The sequence below is a fragment of the Heterocephalus glaber genome, unplaced genomic scaffold (assembly GCF_053883595.1).
Source record: "Heterocephalus glaber isolate CG9 unplaced genomic scaffold, H.glaber_assembly_v1.0 deba00001463, whole genome shotgun sequence".
Classification (NCBI taxonomy): Eukaryota; Metazoa; Chordata; class Mammalia; order Rodentia; family Bathyergidae; genus Heterocephalus; species Heterocephalus glaber.
This window is the reverse complement of record NW_028258310.1, coordinates 17,199,693-17,223,992: the sequence shown is the minus strand read 5'-3', so window position 1 is coordinate 17,223,992 and position 24,300 is coordinate 17,199,693. Positions and strand designations below refer to the sequence as shown.

At 42.6% G+C, this 24,300-nt stretch overlaps 1 protein-coding gene across 5 annotated transcripts in view; it reads left to right on the top strand.

Annotated features, from left to right (window-relative positions):
• Arhgap26 (Rho GTPase activating protein 26) overlaps positions 1-7,618 on the top strand; it is a 466,045-nt gene extending 458,427 nt beyond the window's left edge. For all 5 annotated transcript variants that reach the window (XM_004854324.4, XM_021266145.2, XM_004854325.4 and 2 more), the window contains one exon: positions 1,873-7,618. In XM_004854324.4, the coding sequence (XP_004854381.1) occupies positions 1,873-1,961 (89 nt within the window). In that variant the 3' untranslated portion in view covers positions 1,962-7,618. The remainder of the gene's footprint in view (positions 1-1,872) is intronic.
• Positions 7,619-24,300: the final 16,682 nt, after the last annotated feature.

The following is a 24,300-nucleotide window of genomic DNA, read 5'->3' as shown; positions in this document are numbered from 1 at the left end:
TTTTATGCAGTTGGTTGGTTGGTTCTTTTCTAGGTCATTTGTTTTGAGCAAATGAGTTTGATTTGTTCATTTTGGTTGTAATGTTCAGTGGATGTGGAGACCAAGTCTTCACCCGGCTTGTGCTAGGATGATTAAGTAGTCTGTGTGACTGGTCACATAATGGGAAGTCCCCCACTGACTGCCCCGTATTTGGCCTTTACGCTGTGCCTGGCTTTGTGCAGAATGCTTTGTCCATGTTGACACCTTGAATCCTCACAAGAGCCCACTTAAGGGGAGAGATTTTACTGTCTCTAGGCAGTAGAGACATAGGCATAGGAATAGAAGTAGTCTTGGCAGCTTCCGTCAAGTAGAGGGTAAGGGTATTTGGGTGTTATTTAGGGGCGGTCCAAGAGGGCTTTGGTAACGGGAGAGGTCAGGTTGCTTTGAAGTTGTGTACGTACTTCTGCAGCACTTCTCTCTAGACTCTTGTGTGAGTTGCCATGGATCCTTGCTATCGAATCCTTGCTACTTTGACTTTAGTATTAAAGCCAAGTGATAGGAAATTGTTTGAGATTTTGGAGGCCAACTAATAGCTGTTTGACTTTGTGTTTTCCTAAGGAAGCATTTGAGGTCTATACAAGTTTGACAGTGATCTTCTATAAGCCTCAGTACCTGTCCTTTGTCTCCCTACCCTTTTCTTCCTTTGATTTCTGTTCTTTCCCGGCAAGCCAAAACTAGAATTACATAGTGGTGTTGGGACGGAAATGCTTTTCTAAAACAAGCTCAGGAAGTCACTTAATTAGCCCAGGAAGGGAACAGGGGAAATTCATTCTCTCCAAACAATCTTGGATAATTGGAGTTTTCCTAATACATAAAGAGTAAATGCCCCAGAGTGATCTCTTCATATCTCTGATTCACAATATCTCTGATTCACCTCCTAGTTCCATTATTCCTTCTCCTCCTTCCTGCTATTGACTACTTTGCAGACTCAGCTGAATTTTTCTATAATCTTTATAATGTCACAGTGGTTTCCATGGAGATGGATTGTGATGTCACAGAAATGGATCTATATTCTTTGGATATTGAAAAATCGAAGGGACAGCAGCTTTGAAAATTGCAGTAGAAAGAGGAAGAGGACAGCTAGATGATATACAGGACAGAGGGAAATTCTAGAGTACTGAAAGAAAATAAGAAAGAACCTGAGTGGAGCAGAAGAAGAGCATTCAAAAGCCATAAAATGGGGCTGGGGATTTAGCTCAGTGGTTTTGCCGCCTGCAATGCAAGTGCAAGGACCCGAGTTCAATCCCCAGTACCAAAAAAACAAAAACGAACAAACAAAAAGCTCTAAATGAAAAGCAGAAAGCACAGAAGGACTTTGCAAGAAAATTAGAAGTGGAAGAAAAGTAAGATGCATAATTAAAAGCTAGATATCTATAAGGACTGGTACTTACCGGTCCTCCACAGGCACTCCACTGGATTCATAGTTGATATCAAGCAGGTATGTGGGTACCTGTGTGGATAGGTGGATGGATGGATGGATGGGTTATTCATATAGATGGAGGTTCGAGGTCAGCCTAAAACATATAAATGTGTCATTTATAGTTTAAACCAAGAATTTCAGAAAGTCTATGAAACTCCTAAAATTGCATGCAAAATTTTGAATTCTGTTTTCCTTTTTGTTGTGGAAAAACATCAGGGCAGCCTTCAGTCAGAAGATTTAGATGCCACAAAAGATTAAAAGCCTCTGATTTAAACAAACCCTAGAATTGTATAATGTAACAAGTGATTGCATTCATTCCCCAAACTTCCTTCCCACACATACACACCCCACAGCACACAACCTCCTGCTCTGTCAGTATCATTGTCTCTCTTCTCTCTCCTTTTCCTGTACAGTTCATCCATCCCAGGAACCTGGCTGGTTGGAGGGGACTCTGAATGGAAAGACTGGCCTCATCCCCGAGAACTACGTGGAGTTTCTCTAACCATGGGCCCCAGCAGAACTGCTGAGCTTTACATGGTATCCATGAGAACTGCTGATTCCAGTGTTGTAGCTATTTCTTGTTGCCGCTGAGAAATGCAAGGAGACTGACTCTTGCTACCTGTTAACATGAATGTTTCTGGAACTCACGTCACCTACCTTCATGATCATCTCAGCTGACACGTGACAATACTGCAAGCAGCAGAAGTCATCAGGAAAGGAGGCCATTCCATTTTGATAATCTAGAGAAAGGCTTGCAAGGCATTCTCATGAGTATCCTAAATAGAGAATGCTGAATTTGTTTCAACAGTCATCCAAACTCCCAACCTTCTGAAAAATAAAGTAAGATATAAGTTGTCCCCAAGAGCACACAGTGTAGCTGAGTTTGACAGGGCAGGGCAGAGAAACTGGCAGGGAGATCCAGGCTGGCTGCATTGCTTTTGTTTGCACCTGACACTCTTTCTGTGCCCACTCCTGCTATTGGAGACCCACACTGCAGCAGGCAGCTGGGTCTGTCTGTCTGCAGGCAGGATGGAGATGCTTATGTGAGATCAGATTTTTCACCATCTGTGAAGCAGCCATTGGCCCATCATCAACAAAATTCCATCCAGCCTTTTCGTGCAAAGGACCAAACACCCCACATCCTCCCCTTCTGAGCTAAGAACTTCTCTGCCACTGAGGGCTGCTGTTGCCTAGTAACTGTGGCAACTCAACTTACTCTAAAAGCAAACCAAAAAAATACCACATTCTCTTTGTGTGGCATACTTCCCCTATCCCTGCCCTTTTTGGTAGTTTTGTTAATGGCCTTCCAACAACCTAAACCAGAGGATCAAGGTATTAGGATGGGCTATTTGGGGCAGACAGAACTGTTCACTTTCTGAATTTCAGCAGCACCAGGATATATTTAGAGCAAACTCTAATAATGCTTTGAGATTAAATTACATACAGGCTTAATATTTCTGTTGTCCACACAACTAGTGTTTGCTTTAGGGGCCAAGAGGGCACCTTCCAATGGGTACACCATCTGACTGGTTCCCCCATGACTTCCCCTTCACTCATCCCTGCCCCTACCCTTCACTGACCAGCCCTTTGGCAGTGCTTTGGGCTGCTGAGCACTGGTGTCCTTGATTTTCAGGGATGATTCTGGGGTTTCCCTATGATCTATAGTTTAAAGGATATCTGCATTCACTGCCACCCGGAAAAAGGCAATTTCAGGCTTTTGAGACATGAAATTAATATCACAGGCTTTGTGACTCAGGAAGACACAAAAGATTGGGGCATGGAGACTGGGATAATACCTTCTAAGAAAGGGAATTCTTGGTCACGGGGGACTGGGTCTTGTGAGAGTCTGCCTTTTGTGGAGATTTCCACCTGGACATTTCAAACTCACTTGGCCTCCAAAGAACAGAGTGACCATATCTCCCACACATGAATGTCCTTGCAAGAGGGACTCTGGACGGACAAACTATAAACTGTCAAGTTCCCCAGGAGGCCCTCGGATAGCTGTGTCACTCCAGGGAGCATTTCCTGTTTCTGGAATTCCGTTAGGGACCTTTAATGAAGAAGAAAAGGAAAAACTTGAATTGTGTTGAATTACTGTATCTTTTACTTTTCTTTTTAAGATAAACTTGTAAATAGAGTAATTTGAAATACTATATGGCAAAGTTTTATATTTGAAATTCTTTAAGCTAGTTGCTCCACACATTTAGGCTTTGATTGCTGGACAAGCGTGTTAAGAGAGGGAGAAGGCCAGGTTGAAGAGCCAAAGTTGTGGTCCCCTCTCTGGGCTGGTGGAAGAAGATAATCCTGTGTGCTCCCTCTCTGTGGACTCCCACTGGTGTGTGTGGCTGATCAATGGTGTTCAGTCTTCTCTATCTACATGTGTGAAGAATTCCTCGAGCTTTGAATGTAGAGATAGAAAGAACATCTTCAGGCAATAAGTGTTACAAAGGACACTTATTAAGCAGGTAAGATGAAGCTCAGGATTTAAATAAGTGGGGCCAAAGGTGACTTTTTTTTTTTTAGTTTTTCTTCTCAGGTGTATTTCTTGGTTCCCCAAGATATCAGGACAAAAGGAAATGGGACAATTGCTGTACTCCTTACTTTCCTCCACATCTTCTAAGGCTTTATAAGTGAGGCCAACCTAGTTTGCAAATTCTGTGTGTGTCTATAAGTTCTAAAAAAAAAAAGCCATGGCTTTGGATCTTTAGTTCTTGATGTACTGTGCTGCTGTTTCCATTCAGTAAGTGTGTTCCTGCTCTTTCAACTCCAGATTCCCTATGACTCCCCAAAACAGGAAAAGACCCAAGATAGATACAGATTGTACCATTACAACTTTGTTTTTTTGGTACCGGGGATCGAACTCGGGACCTTGAGCTTTGTACCATTACATTTTTAAAGATGGCTTTAAAGTTAACAGATTTTGTCATTGTGATTCACTATTCAATTATCATTTCAAAGATTATAAAGTACCTGTTATCCAAGACCTCACCCAGGAGCAAGGAAGACACTACTATTGAATTAGGGAACAGGGACGGGAACAAGAATTAAGTGTGGACAGGACTCAAGAATACTATCACTGAAAACCCAAGGGAAAAAATAAATGGACTAATAGGTGCCAGACCTATTCCCCTTGGACTTGGGAATGAGAAGAAAGTGGGAAATGGAGCTGAGGAGCATGCATGCTTACATATCATTGTGTTTTTAGAAGAGCCCAGCAAAATGCTTTTGATACATTTGACACTCTAAATTGTCACCTGCTCCATCATAATTGGAGCTCATAAGGAGAGTCAGAAGGCCAAGGCTCTTACTTAGGGAATTTCCTTACTGAAGCACACTTGTAGACACTTGGCCCCAGCTTGCCTATTTGGAAGCATGTGCCTCCTGAGTTGTCCCTGATTGGGACATCTTATAGGAAGACCTCTTCCCTACTTCCCTAAGGCCACGCTGGGCCTATGGCAGGTGGCTGCTCTGTTTTCCTTTGTCTCTCCAGGCTTCCTTCTTTTCTGTTAGCTTCAGAACTGGAGAAACTATTCAGAATGTGAGCCACCAAGTCAGAAGGAACTTGAAGATTAAAAAGAAATTTTACTCTCTCCAATATCTGCCCCCACTCCTAATTCTGCTTAAATAGGGAATTTTAAGGCAGATTAAGAGAATAGACTGGTATCAGAATAGAAAACCACCAGGATTCCAAATCCGGTCCTTTGTGAAGCCTAGGAATCAGTTAGTTGTAGCTTCAATCTTCTTGGGGCATTAAGTTCTGTGTCTCACTCCTCCTTGGAGTACTCACAGAATTCCATATCTAAACAATATCATGACACGAGAAGATAGCTAGTTTCTAAAACATACTCCCAGGCAAGTAAAATCCTGATTTACTAAGACGAGGAAATTCCTATTTTTCAAAATAAATATATAAGGATGAATCATGTACAGTATAGCTTTGATTGGTATTCTAGAATTAGAACCATTTTTTTTAGTGTATTGATAAAGTATGTGTTTTTACAAGAGCTTTTTGGACAGAGAGACAAAAGAAGCAATAAGAATTGACACACTAGTATTAAGAGGACAGAGCCATTGCTAGTGGCAAGGTCATTTCAGGCCCTTGCCCAAGACTCCAGAGACGTGTGTGCCATACCTGAGCTTGAAGAGATATCCTATCAGCTGAATTTGTTAATCACAATCCCACTGAAAGCTCTCTAGACTTCAGCCTCCAAAAGCATCTGTGATTGAAGGGTCAGGGAGACAGGAAGAATGCTAAAGACAACCTGACTGTCTGTTCATGACTGTTTATTGACACCTTTCATCCTCTGGCTTCTGCTTCCAAAATCAAACCTGGATCACCTAGTTTTATGGACAAGGAATTCCCAGGTATACCAGTGGCCACCATGGTACCCATCGTTTGCTCTAGCATTGTTTTATGAGCAACCATATTCCCCAAGCAGGTAGCCAGCACTGAAAAAAACTGAAGAGCCTCTTAGCTACCTGATGGTCAAAGGAATGTTCTATGAGCAATTATGTTGACACATCTGCCCCACATCCCTTTAAAGTTAGCCCAGTACCTTCTCACACACCCTGTGCTGGTGTTTTAAAAATGTATCTTATCATGCTCAGAATGTGTTTGGTAGCCACACTGATTGGCTGGATGCTGAACCACTTCTCTGTAATTGTAACATCAAAATGACAACAGTACAGAGCTGTGAATTTTGCACAATCCTACAGCATACCTGGGACAAGAATCCAGCAAGTAATAATTAGCTTTCTTCCTTTTGCCGCCTACAGTACTTGTCTAACTTAAGAACTTCCCACAGCAGAGGCCACATAGAGAATCCAGATGTCATTCAGAGACAGCCCTTGCTGAAATGTGGTCTTCTGATGGAAGCACCTGTCTTTATGGGTGGAAAAGGATCAGATGTAACGCCAAACCAGAGAAAATGCTAAAGGTGAACCATACTGAGGAACTTTGAATGTTTTTCAGAGTAATAAAGTATTGTTCTTTGGAGGAAAAAAAATTCAGAAATATTTCACAACTAATATTTTTACAAAAGTGTAGCAGAACATTACAAAATGAAAATATCTTTCAAGGTGAAATGCTTTAGAAAGCAGAGGATGAGCATAGTCCTAGATACATAGAAGGGTAGCAGTTAGCTGAGTTAATTGTGTCAAAATTTGCGTTAGTGTAGTCAGTGAGAACCAGAATATTGATAACCAAAATGTCTGAGGTACCTGAGGCAACCCAGACTGGCTATGACAGGCTGCCATTCTGTGTCAATCGTTTCTACAGTCATCCAAATGGACACCTAGAAGCAGCTAGCTTTCTTGGGTATTTAAATGCCAGGATCAACCTGGGATCTGAAAAAATATATCTAGTTATTCTAAAATATACGTGTATGTGGGGTGTGTGTATACGCGCGTGTGCACATATCTACATATGTAAAGATAGACTCTCACATAGAGACCCACATGAGCTGGCAGTTGCTGAGCATTTACAGCCTTGAAGATGGAAAATTTTTTTAAAAGAGGCTGTTGATTGCCTACTGAAAGATCAAAGATGTAAATTAAGTGCCATTTTAAAACTGTGTTCATATTACCAAATAGATATCTGCAGCTGTGTTCCTTATTAACTTATTAAAAGTCTTGTTGGAAAAAAAAGATCAGTCCCATAAATGATTAGTAGCTAATGCTAGGCTAGTGTTCAAAAGCACTCTAAAAATCATTTTGTCCATATTTTGGGAAAGAAACTATTTGCATGTTTAATTTATAATTTAGGCTACCTTTGATTGTACTGTAAAGTGCTGTGTGATATAATATCAATAAAGTACTTCTAAAATGGCACTTTAATGTTTTCTTTTTACAAACACCATAAATAACGCACTGTTTTAAAACTTTAGTATTGAATATTGACTGGTGCATAGAATCAAATTCCATAATTAAAAGTAATCTGTGACTACAGTAGATTTTTTCCCTGTTATTAGAGAAACAGTTTGCCATGTTCAGGCTTTTCTAAAAAATGTGTTTTGTGTCACTATGTGTATCTATAAAGAAAATGCAGTTTCTGCTGAACGGCCTCTGAATCTTAGCTTTCTTACATTTGGTTGGTTTTTGTGACAATTCCTATGAAATGAGTGGAAGTATGATTTTTGAATTAAATGACTTTTCCATTTGGTGGTATGTTTGTTTCTTGAGTTTCTGATACATTTTGACTTGGAAAATGTTTTAACATTTCTTCAAATAAGAACATAGACTATGATCAAAGAGGTGACAGGGCTGACTTTCTGATGAACTCTGAGGAGCTTTGTGTTCCAGTTAGGTTTTTCTTTTTGCAGTGCTGGGGATTTGAAACTAGGGCTTCTTGCATTCTAGGCAAGTGCTGTACCACTGAACCATATCCCCAGCCTTGTTTTCTAGTTTGGAAGAGGTCAAATGCCCTTACACTTGAGAATATACTGTACAACTAAGCCTCAAAGAGTCATTCAGTATAACATTGCTGACTTTATCTCCTAGAACATGTATTGTTTTATTCTTCTTAAATTCAGTTTTCTAATCAATGACTCTTTCATGGAACTTCCTGAACACAGCATGGTGTAATCAGAAGAGGCAGAATACAAGCAGTCCCACCATACATCTGGTGCAAATGGTTGCTTGGAATTTGGAATGTGTTGCCCCAGGCCCACCCAAATCCCTGAGTTTTCTTATCCACCACACCCCTTTCAGGAACTTTCTGAGTTGCAACCTGGGTCCCAGGTTTACAGTGAGGCCCCAGCTTCTGCTGCAAGTTTAAGGGCCTTGCTGTCCTCTATAAAGGACAGAAATGGGGAACCAGGGCTCTGGAGACTGAAGGTGAGGCTTCTGACTTCAGGCGGTTGCTTAGGGGCAGAAGGAAGAAATAGGAGGCTTGCCCTGTAGGTAGGTCTAAGGAGGTGGTTGTTTGAATGTGTGGCTCACACATGAGATGCCACCGTTGTCCTCATTTGCCTTTTAAGGTGCTGGTTTACTCCCTGTGCACAACATAGACTACCCAGCATCTGGTCCCTTACAAGTCTGCAGACTCCTCTGGAAAACTTCCAGTACCCAGAGCCTCCTACATGGGTAGCAGCATTCATTACCTGGGTGAGGGTTCCTGAACATGGCACAGGTGTACTGATGCCATTCTGGAGAGAATGAACCACAGGGTATGTGTATCTTATCTATGGCCTTGGCCTTTCCAACAGACTTTTCAGTCACTTCCAATTTTCACATCTCCCTAACATGAAAGGTTTTCATTTTCATTTTGCTTTTAGCAGCCACTCGGAGCAGAGCTCAAATAGTCATGTTCTGTGGTTTGCTCGGTATTTTTCACTTGTTAGTTCTGGCTGCATGATTAGCTTTAAGAGCACCTTGGTTAGAAATGGACTTGATTGACACTTGAAATTAAGCAAATGTTAGACAGTGGGTGTTAAAGATTTTTTCAGACCCCAAACATGTTTGCTCTCTTGACGATTATGTCATGGCTCTAATTTCTTCTTTTCTCAGTTCTTTCTCAGCCTCCACTCAGATACCACACATCTCTTCTACCCCCAATGTGTCAATGTCATTGGCTTGCCCTGCTTTTAATAGCACTAAGCTAAGCTGCAACTCATTAACTGTGCTGAGCTGATCTGTATTGGTGGCTCCAGCCTGGACAGCAGCCAGGGGAAGCTCTGACAACACTTGCTGCTTGGGGTGGGTGACACTGCTTGCAAGGAAGCTGTCCTTAGGATGGGGCATTGTCCACACCAGGGTGCCTTCCCCAGAACACCCTGAGGTACACAGCCACACCAAGACAGGATGGTTTTCAGTTGAAATGATCAGAATTGAGATCCGCTATATCCCACAGCACTTCGCAACTCCTTCACACTACATATCTGTCCAGTGTCTTACATAACTGACCCTGGAGGCCAGTCACAGCCTCTGTTACCTAAAATCCAGGTAACTAATGTCTTCTCAAGATCCACCGGCAAATCAGTGTAGATCTGAATTCATAGGTCCTTTCTTCAGGTACCAAATTGCATCCAGGTCTTGTGTCCACCCTAAAATTCAAATATGTGTTTTGACATTGGCTGAATGTCTTTATGCATTTTGTGGGGGTAGGTTATTGGAAAGATATTTCTTAAAATTATTTAGAGTGGTTTTTGTCCCCGAAACCTTCCTCTGTGAAAAAGAGCTGAAACAAACTGAGTTTCTTTAGATTTGGTTACTTGAGTACAGGGTAAATGTGACCCAGGCAAAACACTCCATTTGCTCATGGGCTAGGACTGAGGCCATCAGAGCAAGACCTCCCCGCTCCAGGCACACACAGCCATGTTCTTTCCTGGCTTCTTCACTGGGTGCATGCCACAAGGAACCAAGAGCCAAGATACCCTGTTGTCATCTGGGTTATGTAGGGCTCATTTTATGATCCTCACACCAAGCTGGGGCCTGCATTCAAGTAAAACCACACCAGAATCACCTCACACATTAAAAGTACTCCTTTCTAAAGACTCTTCGAGGAAATTCCACACAGTCCCATGGGAATTTGGTCTGGTATCCAGAACTCTCACTAAGGGAATTCTTTGTGTCTGGTTGAAATTTCCCATGTTTCAGCTTAAATCTGTTTCTGTTCAGATTTTCCTAGAATGGACAATAATTGACCATCATCCTTCGAGAGCGATCACCCTCCTCCATCCTATGCTTCCATTCAGCAGTCACTTCTCAGCCACCTCTTGTGTGCCAGGAGCTCTCTGTACATCAGGAAGTGGAGGACGAGATCTCTGTCCTCATAGAACTCTCCGTATACTGGAGAGGTGGCTGCCATGTGGGGAGTAAGAACCAGAGAAAGCTGCTCAGAAGAGATGGCATTCAAGAAGCACCTTGAAAGATGGAAAGGAGTTTGCCCCTTAGGCAAATGGAGAAGTGTCACAATCAAAAGGACAGCAAGGACCAAGGTATGAAGGTAGGGGTGAGGGTATGACTTCAGTACCACAGGAATGTGAAGAGATTGGGCTTTCTGGAGAAATGAAAACCAGTCACCCTTGCCCACACCCTACCTTAGCATTTGGGCTTCTGTTTTCCCTCAGCAACATTAGCCAACATTTATCACTTCCTACTGGGCACCTGGCACTGTGTGATCTTAACTCATTCAAATCTCAAGACACGTGAACGAAGTATGCGATTACTACCATTTTATAGTGAGAAAACTGAGTATCAGGAAGGTCACACAAACTAGGAAGAGGTGAACCTAAAATTCCCACATTGGTCTGTCTGCTTCTAGAGCCCATTTGGCCTTTTAAAACTTCCTTAATTTCTGGACTGGGAATGTACCCCAGTGGTAGAGTGCTTGCCAAACATAAGTTTAATCTCTAGCACTGTAAAAAAAAAAGTATCTTTAGATACATGTGACTTTCCATAAATGCATACACCTAATCACATCATAAGTGATTATTTTTTAATTTGTTGAGAGTTTGTGGCTTGGCTGTCCCATCCCTCCCCTGCAGTCTCCTCCCTCCCCAGAACTGATGGCAGCAGCTACCCTTTGCCCTTCCCAGCAGAGAGCCCTTCCAAAAGCACAGCCTCTGGCAAGCACACAGCTTTGGCTTTGCAGAGGCAGGAATAAGGGCTAGCTATGTTGTTATTGAAGAACTTTGTTTCTTCCTTGGAGCCCTTTGCTCACTCATCTTGGGTGAGTAGTCTGTGCGGACATTCCTGGTTCTCTGGGTAGCCCCAGGGACCCCAGCTGCAAGCCTTGGCCAGTCCTGTCACCCTTGAGCACACTGCATGGAGACAGCCCTTGCTGAAGGCCCAGCCATGTTTTGCTGACTGAAAATAAGTAATGTGAATTTTGTTTTAACAACTTGAAAACAGTCTTTTTCCCCACCCTGATCCAGCTGCTGAGGACAGACCTACTGGCTCTTGTGGGATTGCCAGGGAAATCCCATGAGCTTGTGTCTTCTTCTGGGAGAATCAGTTTCTAGTGTTCTCTGCTATTGTTCAAAAATAGACAGTTTTTGTGACATTTTTAACTCATTCTTCAGCCTCGTGAGATTTAGGAAAAGTCAGAGCTATAGGAGAGATCAGAGAACTCAAAGCAGATGACAGGTGAGATACTTTAGGGCACAGGAAGTTCTGACTCCACTGAGATGGCCTCCTAGACAGAGCTATTCGCACAGGCTCTACAGTCTCTGAAGGGCTAACCTGCTGCTTGCTAAAATGACAATGGGGATGTAGGTCTCATTTATGGAGCACTTCCATTTTACAGGCATCAGATGAATTGATTTACATACATCATCTCATTTGATCAGCTCTATGAAATTGGTACTGGTGTTACTCTCTTTTGCAGATGAGGAAGCCAAATATTAGATTGGGCAATTTATTCAAAGTCATGAGTTAAGAAGTAAAAGGGCAAAAATTTGACCCGAACTGACCCCAGAGCTTGTGCTCTTAACTCCCATACTTCCTAATTCTGGGAAGGGCTCCGAAGCTCCAGCCCCTGATTGCCCTTTAATTTTCCATCCAGGGGAATAGCTGTTGTTCTTATCTGTCTGGCTTTCTGCAGTACCACTTCTGGTGTCAGCACCTGAGTTTCTTTAGGGGAGCAGCCTGTACTTCCCTAAGGTCCCAAGGGTTGTATGGCCTGATATCAACTCTGGAACCAGTAGTGACCTTGTGGCCTTTGGCTGGCCTGTGAGATCATCAAATCCACCCAGCCAAAGTGATTGGTTGATTCAGTAATTGACCCTGGCCTAACTAAGTCCACAGTGTTAGGGCTTTGTTCCTGGGCCAGGTATATAGGACACAGCAGGGAACTCCTAATATCAGTGAAGAATAGTAAGCCTATTGCCCACACCCTCAGATGGCTTCTTAGCATACCTCTGTCCACCACTTGTCTTTATTTGGAGGCCCAGGGTGAGGGGCCCCTGCTTTAGGAGGACTCTGTTAAGAATATAATAACGGGGCCGGGGATTTAGCTCAGTGGTTTCGCTGCCTGCTGTGCAAGCACAATGACCTGAGTTCTATCCCTAGTACCAAAAAAAGAAAGAAAGAAAATATATATATAAAATAACATATCTGTTAGAAAAGTCACTTCTTCAGAGGGCAAGCAGAAAATTTAAACTATTTATTGCAAAAAATGGCTAAACACTGTTCTAGTTTGATCAGTCCTGCAATTAGTCCACTTTTCTTCACTGGGCAAGGAAAGCCGATGTTTAAAAATCTGACATTTGTTCTCTATTCTGGGGTATGAGAAGCCATACCTGGATCTCCTAAGAACAGGAAGTTACTGTGTCAGAGCCTGGCAGTCATCTTGTACCGTTGGTGGGGAGCCTGAGAACGGGCAACCTGAGCGAGTGCTAAGACAAAGAGATTAGTACTCCATGTCACCTGAGCTTTCCCACTATATTAGCTAACATATTCTCGTTTTGTCCAAAACCATTTGACTAGGGCTCTTTCACTTAAAACCAAAGCTGTAGATAAAGCTTTGAGCAATTTCTACAGTCATTTGTTCCAACCCATTTTTTGTCTCTGTGAAGAGGACAGAACACTGGCCTTGGAGTTAGAAAACCTGACAATGGGGTCAGGGATTTAAGTTCAGTGGTGCTGCCGCCTGCCTCACAAGCACAAGGTCCCAAGTTCAATCCCCGGTACCAAAAAAAAAAAAAAAAAAAAGAATTCCAGGCCTTAGAAAACCTGATAATAAGTGTGCTTCTGTTGCTTCCCAACTGTGAGGCCTTGTGATAATTGCTTACCTTCTCAATACAATTTCTTCGTCTTTAAAATAGACACAAAAATGCTCACCTTCTAAGGTTGTTTTGATTAACATTTATTAATGTACATATAAAGTACACTGTCCTCAAAACTCAATAATAGAGTATCACAATATGTAATTCATTGGTACTTTGCAAAGAGTTGGCAATATCTAGATGTTTGTTGAATTGTTGCATAGCCATTACTGCACTCAGCCCACCAGTGCTGGGAGGCACCTGGGGCTGTGTGAATTCTACCCATCACCCCTTAATGTACAACCTTACACACCATGTATTTCTCCCCGCTTGCTTCCTGGTGGTGCCCAGAAGGACTAGACATGGGCAGACATGTAATCTGAAGGCTCTCAAAATGCCAGCATCCTGCAACTAAGGTGGCCTGGCTTAAACACATAACATGGGGCAATGAGATTTTTGCTCTTATGAGTTTTCCCTCCAAAAGAAGCTACTCATAGAGATGGGGGCAGGAGATGAGAGTTTCTGATATCCAGCTAGACCATGTTGTGCTGGACTCAAGCATAAAGCACAAGAAGCCCAATCTGCAGAGGCAAGAGAATAGTGCAGAAAGAGAAGAGCAAATGGAACCATTGAAAGACAGAAAAGCTGGCTGGGTCTGGTGGCACAGAACTGTAATTCCAGCCCTTTTGGAGGCAACAGAAGAATCCCATGTTCAAGCCCAATCTGGGCAACTTGGCAATGTAGTGAGACCCTATTTGAAAATAAAACATAAAAAATGGGCTAGGGATGTAGTTCAGTGCAAAGGCCCTGGACTCAATTGCCAGTACTGCAGAAATAAACAGAAAACTTGCCTCAATGCTGAATAGCTTCTTATTTTTCTACAGGGTCCAGGTCTACTGCATGCCCTGCTACAGGATCCCAATGATCTCACATCTTTACAGTTAACATCTCCTTGTATTGGAGGTCTAGTCCATAAAACCAGAAGAGCCCTCCTGAGAGCTATGATGGATCCCAACCAGCAGTTGGGGAAACCAGAGGTTCTGGCAGCTAAACAACTGGCCCAGAGTCATGTGTGTGATACAGGGTGTGTAACTTCTGGGTTTCTTACCCTGAGTAAAAAGTGGCGCTCTAGGACTGGGGTGCCCACTCCGAGGTTTCACACCAGGAAAGGGTGTTGTATGGGTCTCAGGCCCACCTTTTCCAGCCAGGATTGGAAAGCATGTGTTTAGAAACTCGATGAGTCAGGCCACAAATTCTCACAAACAGTCTCTTATTGTGGTTAACATTACCTATTGCTCTTTAAACATACACATACAGCTCTAGTAGCTTGAAGTTGACCATGGTGGGAGCTATGTAGATAACTGAAATCACCAAATGTTACAAATCATCCCCTGCCCAAGTCAGCTGGTTAACATTTACCAGCACACCACTTCTTAGGTCACTTGGGAGCTAAAATGATAAATGGCACCTGAACCTGGTTCCATTTACAGCCAAGACGATTTCAACCTAAGTGAGGGAGAGGTTGGGGTGGGGTGTAGAACTAGAGAGAAACTACAACTACCCCTTGTGGACCTAAGCCAGAAGCGCCTAGCTGACTTTCTTTGAAGCTGAAGTAACATTTCCTAAGTGCACACAAGTTTCTGCCTTGTGAATCAACAGCTAGTTTCTGTTTATTTGTGCTGCTTCTAACTAGACCTAGAGAAAGGAGTTTGTCTCCCCCTCTCCCCTCAAAGAAGCTTCTCAGAACTTTGCTCAGAGCTGCCAAGAACTATGTACAGGTCCTGTGCATCAGACAGTTGGCCAAAGATGCGCCCCCTCTGGAGCTCAGCAAGATGGAGGCTGCCTGGGCTCATTCCCCAAGGCCAGGGGAACTGTCCGAAGCCACTCCAGGTCTGGCTGCCTCCCTTGGGACCTAGGAAAGACTCTTTCCCTTGGAAACTGTTGTGGGCAAGAGTCCAGGCATAGGCCAAGAGGCCAAGGCATGATGCTGCTGGTGAAAGCCTGCATTGTCGTGCATCAACATGAACCAGGCTTGTTTGGAGGCCCAAGCACTCCCGGGCTCACTGGAGTGAACTTCGGTGTCCTCCAGGATGCTTGTTAAAAGCAAAGCATTTGGATTTGGTGCGTGTGGGATGATGCCCCAGATTCTAATGGATACCTGAGGTTGGTGATCCTCAAAATTCCTTTTGTAGTCCCATATGGTCAAAACCACACCAGATCGATGCTTTAACATGGGCATTTCCTTTTTAACATTGAAATGTTATTAGCACCTTTCCTGAGCACACAGACTTATGAATAAGAAGATTCTTCATCGTACTGTGATTAGCACAGTATAATAATGGAAAAATCTATATGTACTTGATAAATTAGAGGGCATCTAGATGGTAAAAGATGGCACCAAAGTTTTTCTCTAAATACTGAAACAAACTTTAAGACACTAAATTTTTAGTAACTCAGCTGCCAACAAACTATTCCAAGAACACAAGCATTCTGTAGTTTCTAAATTGCCACAGTTTTTGTGCTTTGGTGCTGATTAGAGTCAGGGAAGCTTTTGGCTAAAGCAGAAACCATTACAAATACAGGCTGTCAGTAAAACAGCTACCCTTTCTCCCTTCAACCCCTCTGTCCAGAATAGAACGGAGTAAGTGGCAAACAAACAAAAAACCAGGCACTTAAGAAGCCTATCTGCAAAAGGAAAATGTCTTAAGAGGGGCACCGTGGTTTACTGGAAAATATCAGAGGATTTCAGTGGGCCTTCAAATTCTCATCCCAGGTTTTTTTCACAGGCTGCTTAACCTGTCTGAGACAGTTTTTTCATTTTACAACAATGAGGAAGAGGGAGAGGGAAGGTAATTGACATGTAGGAGAAAATACATACATCCACACACATAGCTGAAGCCTTCTGCATGAGAAATTTGGAGATCACCAATTCAGTGCTGCAAAAGTTAGTATCTGTGAGTTTCAGAGAGATTCTTAGTCTGCAAAACAAGAGTAAACATGATCCCCACTATGACTGAGAGTTACATAAAAGTATCCAGCAAATATCCAGAATAATTTAATATCAAAGCAAAAATAGTAAAGAATTCTAACTGAACAAAGTAAGAATTTATGAGTCCATGATGATACAAATAAGTAAATGAGGAGCCGGATGTGGTGGCATATGTGTGTGATCCCAGCACTCTGGACAGCTAAGGCAGGGGAGTTGAAGTTTCGAGGCCAGTTTGAGCAATTTCGCAATTTAGTGAAACCTTATCTCAAAATTAAGGCCAGGGGTCATAACTCAGTATAAAAGCCCTGGGTTCAATCCCCAGGAATGGAAAAGAAAAGAAAAGAAAAGAAAAGAAAAAGTAAGGCATACAAGAAAGTTCTTCCTTATACCCTAATTGAATGTCAAATAATAACTGTAGAAGGAATGACAATTAGAATATCATCATTTGGCACCCTTAATAGTAGTATTTGAGTCAGTCAGGAATCATCAATGGATGATTCACACAGGATATTTGCAGTCTCAAAGTATCTCCTCATAAGATACTTATTAATCACAAAGAATAAAATAATACCTTTAAGGTAGTAATAACTAGCTGATGCTAACTTTTTTTTTAAGACGAGTTCTTGCTATGTTGCCCAGGCTGTCAATGAATTCTTGGCCTCAAGTGATCCTCCTGCCTCGGCCTCCCAAATAGGTGGGACTGTAGGCATGCGCTACCACACCCAGCTATATTCTAAATTTTTTTTTCCAGTACAAAGGACAGAACCCAGGGCCTTCACACTGAGCTTTATCCCCAACCCTTTTAAATTTTTATTTTTTGAGACAGGGTCTTGCAAAGTTACTAAGTTGACCAGGCTAAGCTCAAACTTTGTATCATCCTGTCTCAGCCTCCCAGAGTACTGGGATTACAGGCATGTGCCACTACAGCTGGCATAGACACTAAGTTTGGTTTTTGGTGGGGTTTTTTCCTCTCTTTTTTTTTTGGTACCGGGCATCAAACTCTGGTCCTTGCGCTTGCGGGGCAGGCGGCGGAACCACTGAGCTAAATCCCCGGCCCTAGACACTAAGTTTTAATGGGACTAATTAAGGGCATGTCCCTTATATAAGGCATTGAGAAAAGCAGAACAAAGCATAACCTCAATTTCACCATGAGACAGACCAAACTGAGGGGTGTTCTACAAAATAACAGCTGTTCACTTGAAAAAAAAGTCAATGTTATGAAATACAAAGATTTGGGAACTGTTCCGGATATCCAGATACATGACAAACAAATGCAACATATAGTCTTGGCTTTTCTTTGGCTAGGAAGGACATTACAGGTTATAAGGACAATTGGCAAAAATCTGAGTAAGGTATATAGAGTAAATTAAACATAATTGCATTGTAGTTTTGAGGGGTAAGATTTTTAGGACAATTTCTAGGACAATTTTTAGGACAAAAGCCATCAGATCTATGATTTACTCTTACACAGTAAAGAAAAAACAATTAGAGAAAGATGATAGATGAAGTGTATATAATTGAATGCTAACTTTTGGAGGGCCTAAATAACAGGTGTCCAGGAATTCATCAGTACTTTAGCAAATTACATACCAAACAGCTGTTGAAAGTGATTGCTGTTGTATTAATTAATCATAATAATAGAACACTGAGTACATTCTGAAGAGTTTGAAAGCCAAAAAAGAAAACTAGTTCAAAATCAACATAGAGGGAGGGCAAGGGGAAAGGAAAGGAGGGAAAGGAAAAATTATGAGAAAAGAAATGGAAACAAAGTCTATGTAAATAGGGAAGGTTGGAGGGGGTGAAGGGTGCCCAAGTAATGGGGAAAAAAATAAGAACTAAGATACATCATGTACAGGTACAAGCACCCAATGATAGATGTAAATGCATTGTTTACCTAAAATGTACCAATAAAAGAATTTAAAGGAAAAAAATCAACATAAGGATCTGCTAAAGGCACATTTTGGTTTTACAGTACAAAATGTAAATCTCCACCAGCCTTCTATCATTCATCTTGATGTGGTTCCTCTTGGTGGTTCTGGTCCCAGGAGTGGGGTCCGAGATGGAACATGTGGTCTTACAGGAAGCATTGGCTTTGGGAAGTGCATCCTGTGGTGGGGGCATTGTGGCTGGCACTGCTGTTACTACTCAGCTCTTAGGGCTGGAAGGTGCTGCAGTATACCAGATAGTACGTCTGCCTCCCAGTCCCAAAGAACTCCATAAAAAGGCCATTTCAGGCTGAAGGGTTAGGCTTGGCCCTGTTCCTGTCAGCTTGGGGGACATAAATATAAAAGTGTACTTTTAGCCACTACAAAGTGCCATAAAATATATCAGCCACACACATGTACCCGTGAAGCCTGTGGCTTTGTGGTTGAGAGGGCGGCCCCTGGAGTCAGCCAGACTGCTTCCAAATCCTAGAATCACCATTTACCCAGCAGGCAGTTTGGGGCAGGTCATTCAGCTCTGTGCTCTCCACTTTCGTCATCCATTCAATGGGGATAATAACTGTAATACACAACAAAACTCTCGGGATAGTGTCCAGTAGATGGATAGTGCAAATACCAGGTTTCATGCCCATGCATTCTGATGTATCTTCTGGTGTAAAATTCTTTATTATGATATTATCCTAAAATTTTCTAGAATGAGAATAATTCAGAATAATTCTATTAGAATACACTGTATCTTCCCCTCTCTCCTCCACTGGTCCTGGCCAGGCCATCTGATGACACAGATCACTGACTGCTTTTTGTGTTGATCATCTCCTGATGCTGCCTCCTACTGGGCTCCTGGGAAAGGATCTGGCTGCTCTACCTTCCATTCCCACCCCAAAGTTCCCGTTTCCCAGCTGAGTCCTGGGGCTTCTGAGACTTCAGTGATTCTGCAGGAATTCATCCTGCCTGGGAAGCTCACCTGGAAAACACGTGGAACTTTAATGCCAGGCCCTAGAGCTGTGAATACGTTTTCAGTTTGCTGTCTTGCCAGGCACATATGAGTCTGCCCAAACTCTGGTCCCCATGCAGAGACGGCACAAGAAATGCAGCCTGGTTGTTGGGACTGTAAGGCTACACCCAGGATCTCAGAAAGCACTTCCCCCACCACTCTGTCCACAGTGGCCTTAGCCAAACCCAAGAAATGGAAGCTTAACAGGAATGTGTCACAAGAAAAATATGCCATCAGAATACTCTCTCCGAAGCTCTGCTCCCATACCCATACTTCTGCTGGCCTATTGGACATCTCCAATTAGATGACCCACAGCCATGCCTTTACCAAAATGACATGTGTGAAATGATGGCTCATCCCCTCCTCCTGACTTGGGTAGTGTCACAAGCCAAGTCAGAAACTTGAAACCCTCCTCTCCACATCCCTTTACTGTTACAAGGTCCTATTCACTGCAAATCAGCATGGCTCTTATCTGTGTCTTCCTCTTCATGTCCTCGCATGTCCTCACATGTTGATATTCAGGGCTTTATGGTCCCTCACCTGGACTAATTCAGCAGCCTCCTAATTAGTCTTCCTTCTACCACCAATCCCCTTGCTGGCTTATGCTCTGCATTAAGTGTAAAGTTAGTGCCAACGTGAGCCCTCTCTCGCCATGAGGAAGCATGTGTTGGGTCCCCAATGACTGCAGGATGAACTCTTGCCTTGCCAAGCATGACCCACAGCCTCTCCAGCTTCATCTTGCCCTGACCCCCTCCCACCAGCATACCAAACTGCTCACCAGTTTCCCAATTGCTCCCTCAGCAGTTTGCTAGTGGCCTTTGAACAAGGTCTTTTCTTGTCTGGACTTCTTTCTCTTCCTTGTTCTCTTCTGGGAGCTTCATGCTTACTCTTAAAATTTAGCTAAAAAATCATCATCTCTGGAAAGGAAGTTTCTCCCTCTTTCCCGTCTCTGTCTTCCCAGACCAGATTTTTGGTATCTTTGTTCTTATGATGTGTTAGTCTGTCTTGTGGTGATTGTTTATGTGTTCATACTGTATGCTTTTCAAGATCAGGGATTCTACCCTGTTGACTTCTGTCCTCCTAGGAGTGGACATGGTAGGTCTTCAGGAAAGGGTGGTTGGCTGGGATGTATACAGTGTGCCATAATATCATGAAGAGGCACTCTACATTTGAAGATTTGACCTTTGCTTTGGCTTCATAATCTGCTAAATATAAGAAGGTTGATTCTGTGAAAGAGTTCAAGAGTCACCTTTATCCCATACTTCTTTCACTTGATCTTGTATTATTTATTTTTGCTGGTGAGGTGGGGGACTGAACCCAGAACCTTTGGACTGAGCTACATCCTTGGCCCCCTTTTTAAATTTTGAGACAGGGTCTCACTAAGTCATGAACTTACCCAGGCTGGGCTCAAACTTGTGACCCTCCTACCTCAGCCTCCCAGTGCCAGGATTACAGGCGTGTAACCACCACACCTGGCTTTTGCCTGCTTTTCTGATCTGCTGCCTTCTCAGCAGATCTCTGAAGGATGTCTCTTTGTCCGTAACAAATATTGTATTTTGGATTTCCTGGCCATGAAAATTTGCTTGTTTATCAGTTTATGGGTTGAGAGGGAGAGATGGTCTTGCTATTGTCCCTCAGAGAGCGGATTCTCTGAAAAGAAAAGCACTATCAATGCCTTAAAATACTGACACGTGAAGTGTTCGTCTCCATACTTGTTCATGTTTTCATGACATTTAGAGCCAGGATTAAACCAACCCTGTCACTCAACAGCCTTCATTCTAATCTCTCCCACATTGAATTTGTTTCAGTTTTTTAACTGTGGTCCTGGTGGTAGCCACAGTCGCACCACGTCTCTATGCTTCCTTTGCCACAGCGGCTCAGCCTGGCTCTTGGAATTAATGTATTCTGGCAGGTGCAGCTCACGCAGTGGGCAGCCTCCACGGGGTGTTGAGCTATGAGCCTCCTGTGCACCATCTCGTTTTTTCTCCATCTGCCCAGCCATTTGGGCCTCAGGCCTCATGACTCACACAGTGACTCTCCATCTGCCCATTTACTCCAGAAAGGAAGAAGGACTTCTTTGCACGCAGTGAATCATTGTTTCAGAGCCACCTGCCTGACTCAGACTGTAGCAGAGCTCTGTAATAATGGAGCTTTCTGTTACATGAAGATGAATATTATTTGCATACTCCCCTCTAAACCCCCAAACCTAAAACTCCCATCTGAGCCAGTAACAGCATAGGTCAAGGGTGGCAGAGGCTTCTAGCTCCTGCCCCTGCATCCCCTTGGGGCACCTTGCAGACATTCTGGTTGGTTGATGAACTTTCCTCCACCAAGTGCAGGGGAGGCCTCAGCACCCTAGCCAAGACAACCCTCCCAGGAACAAACCCTCACAATTCTGATTTGGCACCAGAAATGTCGATATGATAAGGTTACATTAGGAAGTTGTGCCTATTTTCAGGGTGAGGACTGTGGTCTTCAGAAAGCCACTATGATTTTTTAATGTCTAATTATTTGACTTGAGAGTATAGGAGCGTAGGAAGGTAATACACACAGTGTATAAAATTCAAAAGGTAAACTAGAAGATACAGTGAAAATTCCTTTTCCTACCTCAGTTCCATAGGTCCTTTCCCTTGAAGTAACCAGTACCATCTTTGTGTGTGCGTGTGTGTCCATACACTGGGACAGTTCACATGAATATATGACATATGTACACAGATTTTTATAGAGAGAGATTTTATATACAGACAGACACAGAGGGGCTGCTGTGTTCAGTTTCCTGTGGCTTCTACACAAAGTGCTGTATACCCATGGCTTGCATAACGGGAATCCACTGTGTCACATGTCTGGAAGCTGCACACTGGAGACCAAGCTTGAAGGATATGGAAGAGAATCTGCCCCAACACTCTCCCCTAGCTGCTGGCAGTTTGTAGCCATCTGTGGCATTCCTCGACTCCTAGAAGCATCACCTTGAATTTTGCTTTCATTTTTATGTAGTCTCCTCTTTGTGTACTATGTCCCTCTCTAAATTCCCCCCTTTCACAAAGGTATTACTCACCCTGGATGAGGTGCAGCCTAATGAGCTCATGTTACCTTTTACCTCTATAAATACCTATCTTCCACTAAGGCTGTGTTCTGAGGTACAAAGGGTTAAGATCACAATGTTTGAATGGGGGGAGCACAATTGAACCTGTAAGTCATAGGCATTTAAATATAGGCTAATTTTTATATAAAGGCGGGCCTGCTCTAAGTACTGCATTGTACTTTTTACACGTTAATATTTTTATTAGCATGCATTAATCACACATACGAGGTTCAGTGTGAGAATGCCATACCTGCAAGCAGTGCTCAGCGATTAGGCCCTACCACCCTTTTCCACCCCCACTCCCCATGCCCTTCCTGATCCCTAGGAATCACCATTCTCCTTCCACACCAACTTTTCTAGTTTTCCTATGTTGGTACAGAAGTGCAGTACCTGTCCTTCCGGGTCTGGTTTATTTCCCTTAAGTAAGTTCGTCCAGTTCCATCAATTTTGCTGTAATGATAAGATTTCATTCTTCGTTATGGCTGAATACTCCAGTGTGACCTATGCCACACTTTTTTTTCTTTCCTTTTTTTAAAAATTCTTTTATTGGTACATTTTAGGTACACAACACAATTACATTTCTCATTGGGAATTGTACCTTTACATGACGCATCTTGGTTCTTATTTTTTCTACGCCACACTTTTTAATCCATTCCTCTGTTGTTGGGCACCTAGGCTGCTTCCATATCTTAGGCATTTCACTATTACATTCTTGGGGATTTTACTGTATCAGTACAAAGAGACCCACTTGCCTTATTCTTGTTAGTAGCTACATTGAACTGCACCTGCCTGGCATAGGAGTATAATTATTTAATTAGTCTCCTAGTTATGGCCATTTAACTTCCTTTCTATTTTTCGGTATGTGTTACAGGGTTTCAATGAATGTCCTTGAATATATCATTTCACATGAAGTATAAATGAAGTATACCAGTGTCACGACTTCTTTTTTTTTTTAAATGTTATTTTATTGGTACATTTTAGGTATACAATATGACATTCATCATTGGAAATTTGCACCTTTACATAATCTCTCTTGGTTCTTATTTTTCCCCCTTCCCCTGCCCTCCCTTCATCCCCTCCACCCCTCCCTATTTACAAAGACTTTGTTTCCATTTTTTTATTTTCTCTTATTAATTCCATTCCCTTCTTTCCTTTCCCCTACCCCTCCCACTTCGCCTTCCTCTTTGCCCCTTTTCTTCCTATTTCACATTATCTGTTATACCTTTTAGTCCTTATTTACACATTCAGTTTCTCAAACTAGAGAAACGATTCAGTATTTACACATGTGTGTCCTATTTATTTCACTTAAGAGTATTCTCTCAATGTGCATCCATTTAGCAATAAATGTCTCTAATTTCTCATTTTTTATGGCTGAGTAGTACTCCATTTTATAAAAAACCCCACATTTTCTTGATCCAGTCTCCAGTTGATGGGCAATTGGGCTGCTTTCAAGTTTTAGCTGTTACAAACTCTGCTGCTATGAACATGGGTGCACATATATCACTGTGGTACGATTCTTTTAATTCTTTGGGGAAGATACCCAGCAGGGGAATAGCTGGGTCAAATGGGACTTCCAGTCCTAGTTCTTTGAGGTATCTCTATACTGATTTCCACAGTGGTTGCACCAGTCTACACTCCCACCAGCTGTAGAGCAGGGTTCCTCTTTCCCCACAGCCCTGCCAGCATTTGTTATTGGTTGATTTCTAGATAGCAGCCATTCTTTTTGGAATGAGGTGGAATCTCAGCATTGTTTTCATTTTCATCTCTCGCATAACCAATGATGTTGAACATTTTTTCATATGTTTAGTTGCTATTTCTACTTCTTTGTCTGAGAAATGTCTGTTCATTTCAGGTCCCCATTTTTGGATTGGGAGGTCTGATTTTTTCTTTAAATTTAGGAGGTCTGATTTTTTAAAGTTCTTTATAGATTTGAGATAGTAGACCTTTGTCTGAGGAAGAGCAGGTGAAGATTTTTTCCCACATTGTGGTTTGTTTCTTCACACTCCTGGTGGTTTCTCTTGCTGTGCAGAAGCCTTTTAATAAGAAGAGATCCCACTTGTTGATTGTTTGTGCTAATTCACGGACAACTGAGGTTTTGTTCATAAAATCTTTTCCTACACCAATATCT